The following is a 2,984-nucleotide window of genomic DNA, read 5'->3' on the forward strand; positions in this document are numbered from 1 at the left end:
AGATGTGTACACATGTACAGTACTGTATTTGTCAGTAGTGAAGTCACGATGCGATCGTGATTGCGTTTAAACGAACGGTACGATTAGGCCTACAATATGTTGAATTTTGTTGTTTTTAGAAAATAAACATTTTAAATATGATAATACTGTAAAATGAAGAGAAATAATAGATTAAGATAAGCATACGATCTACGCGGCCCACATGGCTTTAATTGGGCGATGTTGTAGTCCTTGGCTGGTTAGCGTCATTCCTACCTAGGCCTAGCCTACGAAACGACTAGGTGAGAAACACGACGATTGTACACAAATCGTAAGTACTACATGCCTATTATAAATAGTTCTTGTACAAACAAATCTGTTTTATGAACCACCAATTTCCTTGGTTTTACGGCGTACATGAAATTTAGCGTCTGCTATAGCCTGTTTCAGTCAAAGTTTTTGACTTTCCAAGCAGTTTTTGAAGCAAAGAAATCTAGGCCTAGGTCGGCAAAAAATTGCCGTCCTGTAGCAATTCTGGCTCGGCAATATGGTCGGCAATTGCAGATTGCCGACATGAAATTTGTGGGCTGACATTGTTAAATGCCAATTTAAACACTGTTAAATGGCATCTTACAGTAATTATTTTTTATTTGTTTCTTAGGTAGGGAGGGGGACACTCCCTCCCAAACCCACTCCCACTTGGGCCTCAGGGCGCTCGGATGTCGCTCCGAGACATGTTCCTCCGCCTATTACTAGAACTCCTGTTATTTTATTTCAAAATGACACCCCTGATAAAGATAATATTAATAATAATAATAATTTAAACAATAATAAAATAATAATATTAATAATCAATAATATAGTAATAACAAAAATAATAAAACAATAATATTAATAGTAAAAATAACAATAATAGCAATAATATAAATAATAATAAAAAAAATATGAGTAGTAATAATATTATTATTAATACTAATAAATAACAATAATAACAATAATAATAATAATAATAATAATAATAATAATAATAATAATAATAATAATAAAAATAATATATTTTAAAATTAAACTGATATCATGACGACGTGCTGCATTTCCAACAAGCAGTCAATTAATAAGACTGCAGATATCGGTCAAAACTTTCACCAAAAAAAAAAATTCTTATCTAATTAACATGAATGAAAAGTGCCTATCAAAATTTAAAACATATCATTGGCACTGGAAAACAATAGGCAGTTATAAAAGTGCAAAAACAAAATGAAGAGCTGTTTATATATGGATATATCAGAAGACAAAGAAGAAATTGTTAAGTTCAGCTGTGAGAGAATTTAGGATAATGACAAACCTCAATGTGAACTACCCAATTAATGTTTGACAAATAAACATAAATTTCATTATATTTATGAAAGAAAATGTAATTTGACTCTCTAAGCCACTGAAAAATAAGAATTAGTAGTCAACAACATGTTAACTACCTTTCTTTATAATTGATGAATCAAGTCACTCATTGTTGGAGGGCAATGACATGATAGGAATAGAATTAGAAACTAGATAGGATAGAAATATATGCAATGTCTCCTACCTCTGCATCGGCTTGTGCTCTCCTGCATCTATACTGTGCGATCAGCCGATCTGCTTGAGACAATGCTAGAGCTTTGGCTTCGAGCAAATCCTGCAAATGACTTTCTTTGGTCTGTATACGAGATAAAAGATTACATAGAAATCATTCACGATAGGAAAAAAAATGTTTTTAATAACTTGATGACATTTAATGGACATAATCAGTACCACATGTATTAATAAGATATGTCTACAGTATAATTTATGTGTATACTTATTGTTTTAGATAGGTAACTGACCAGGAGTAGCAGGTGATAGCTTTAGTGTTATTATGCAGTACAAAACATTTATTATTTAAATTATTTTCATATTTGTTAGGTCCTATCTTTTTAACGTGGCTTTCTTACAAGTTATTTACTTTTGCACGATGGTGCTGAAATACAGATATATTTATGTTACATAATTGTTACCTCAAGAGTTGTAAGTTTATGTTCATAGATGCCCATGATTTCTGATGCTCTTGTATCTTTTAGCTATTGAGCAGGAAAAAAACAAAAGGTTTTTATTAAAACAATAAAAATAATGATTTTTACAACTTAATCCAATTGTATCTACTGTACTGACTGTATTTGTCTATCATCACCATAAAAATATAACAATGGATAATCATCCTGAAAATGGATAATCATCTTGAAAACTAATAATAAAATAGGTAAATAATATTTGAGGCATTTCTACAGGGGTGGCACCAGGATTTGCAGCACTCCCCAAACGGGGAGCCCTGCCTGCCCACCACCACTGGCTCCACCCCTGCATTTCTATAATAATGAAGAATGCAGTACAGTAATTAGTGAATGACCTATGAAGTAAAAGTTAAAAATACAAGTGTGGCAAATACACAAGAACAATGAAAAAGTAAAAATTTGTGAAAATCATGGCTTATTTGTAATATACAATTGAAACATTATGTAAAAAAAAACTATTTTGTGATGCTGAAGGATGTGGATCATGTACACATGCCTGACAGCTTAAACATTTTAGGACCAGTCAACAAATTCTACAAAACCATTGAAGATATATACTGTGTATATATGCATCAAAGTACATTGGTTAATGAGAAAACAACATCTTCTGGTCTTACACAACATATATTTGTTATGAGTAATAAATCATATTTGTCCAGAGGTTAACAACTAGAAGATTAGTCTGATTTTACAGAAGATTGAATCTATAATAAATCATGTCCAGTGGTTATCAACTAGGCCTAGATAAACATTTTATATTTTCACAGAATACCTAAATTCCTACTTTTTATTTTTTTTAAATTTCAACCATCTTTAAAGAGGGTAACCCTTCCAGTTTAGCCCAGTAGGTTAACTGATATTCAGGGGCCCTCTTTAATAAAATTAAAAAACAGTACAAACAACATCATTACAACATAATAA

General features: G+C 31.3%; 1 protein-coding gene across 1 annotated transcript in view; it reads right to left on the reverse strand.

Moving 5' to 3' along the window:
• LOC117112542 (protein CIP2A homolog) overlaps positions 1–2,984 on the reverse strand; it is a gene marked incomplete at its 5' end in the record, with an annotated part of 27,355 nt that overhangs the window by 12,247 nt on the left and 12,124 nt on the right. Inside the window, 2 exons of the mRNA XM_033255622.1 lie at positions 1,562–1,672; positions 2,010–2,072. Coding sequence (XP_033111513.1) covers positions 1,562–1,672; positions 2,010–2,072 — 174 coding nt within the window. The remainder of the gene's footprint in view (positions 1–1,561; positions 1,673–2,009; positions 2,073–2,984) is intronic.

Source organism: Anneissia japonica, unplaced genomic scaffold (genome assembly GCF_011630105.1).
Source record: "Anneissia japonica isolate Jap-2015-1 unplaced genomic scaffold, ASM1163010v1 scaffold4002_len83174_cov231, whole genome shotgun sequence".
NCBI lineage: Eukaryota > Metazoa > Echinodermata > Crinoidea > Comatulida > Comatulidae > Anneissia > Anneissia japonica.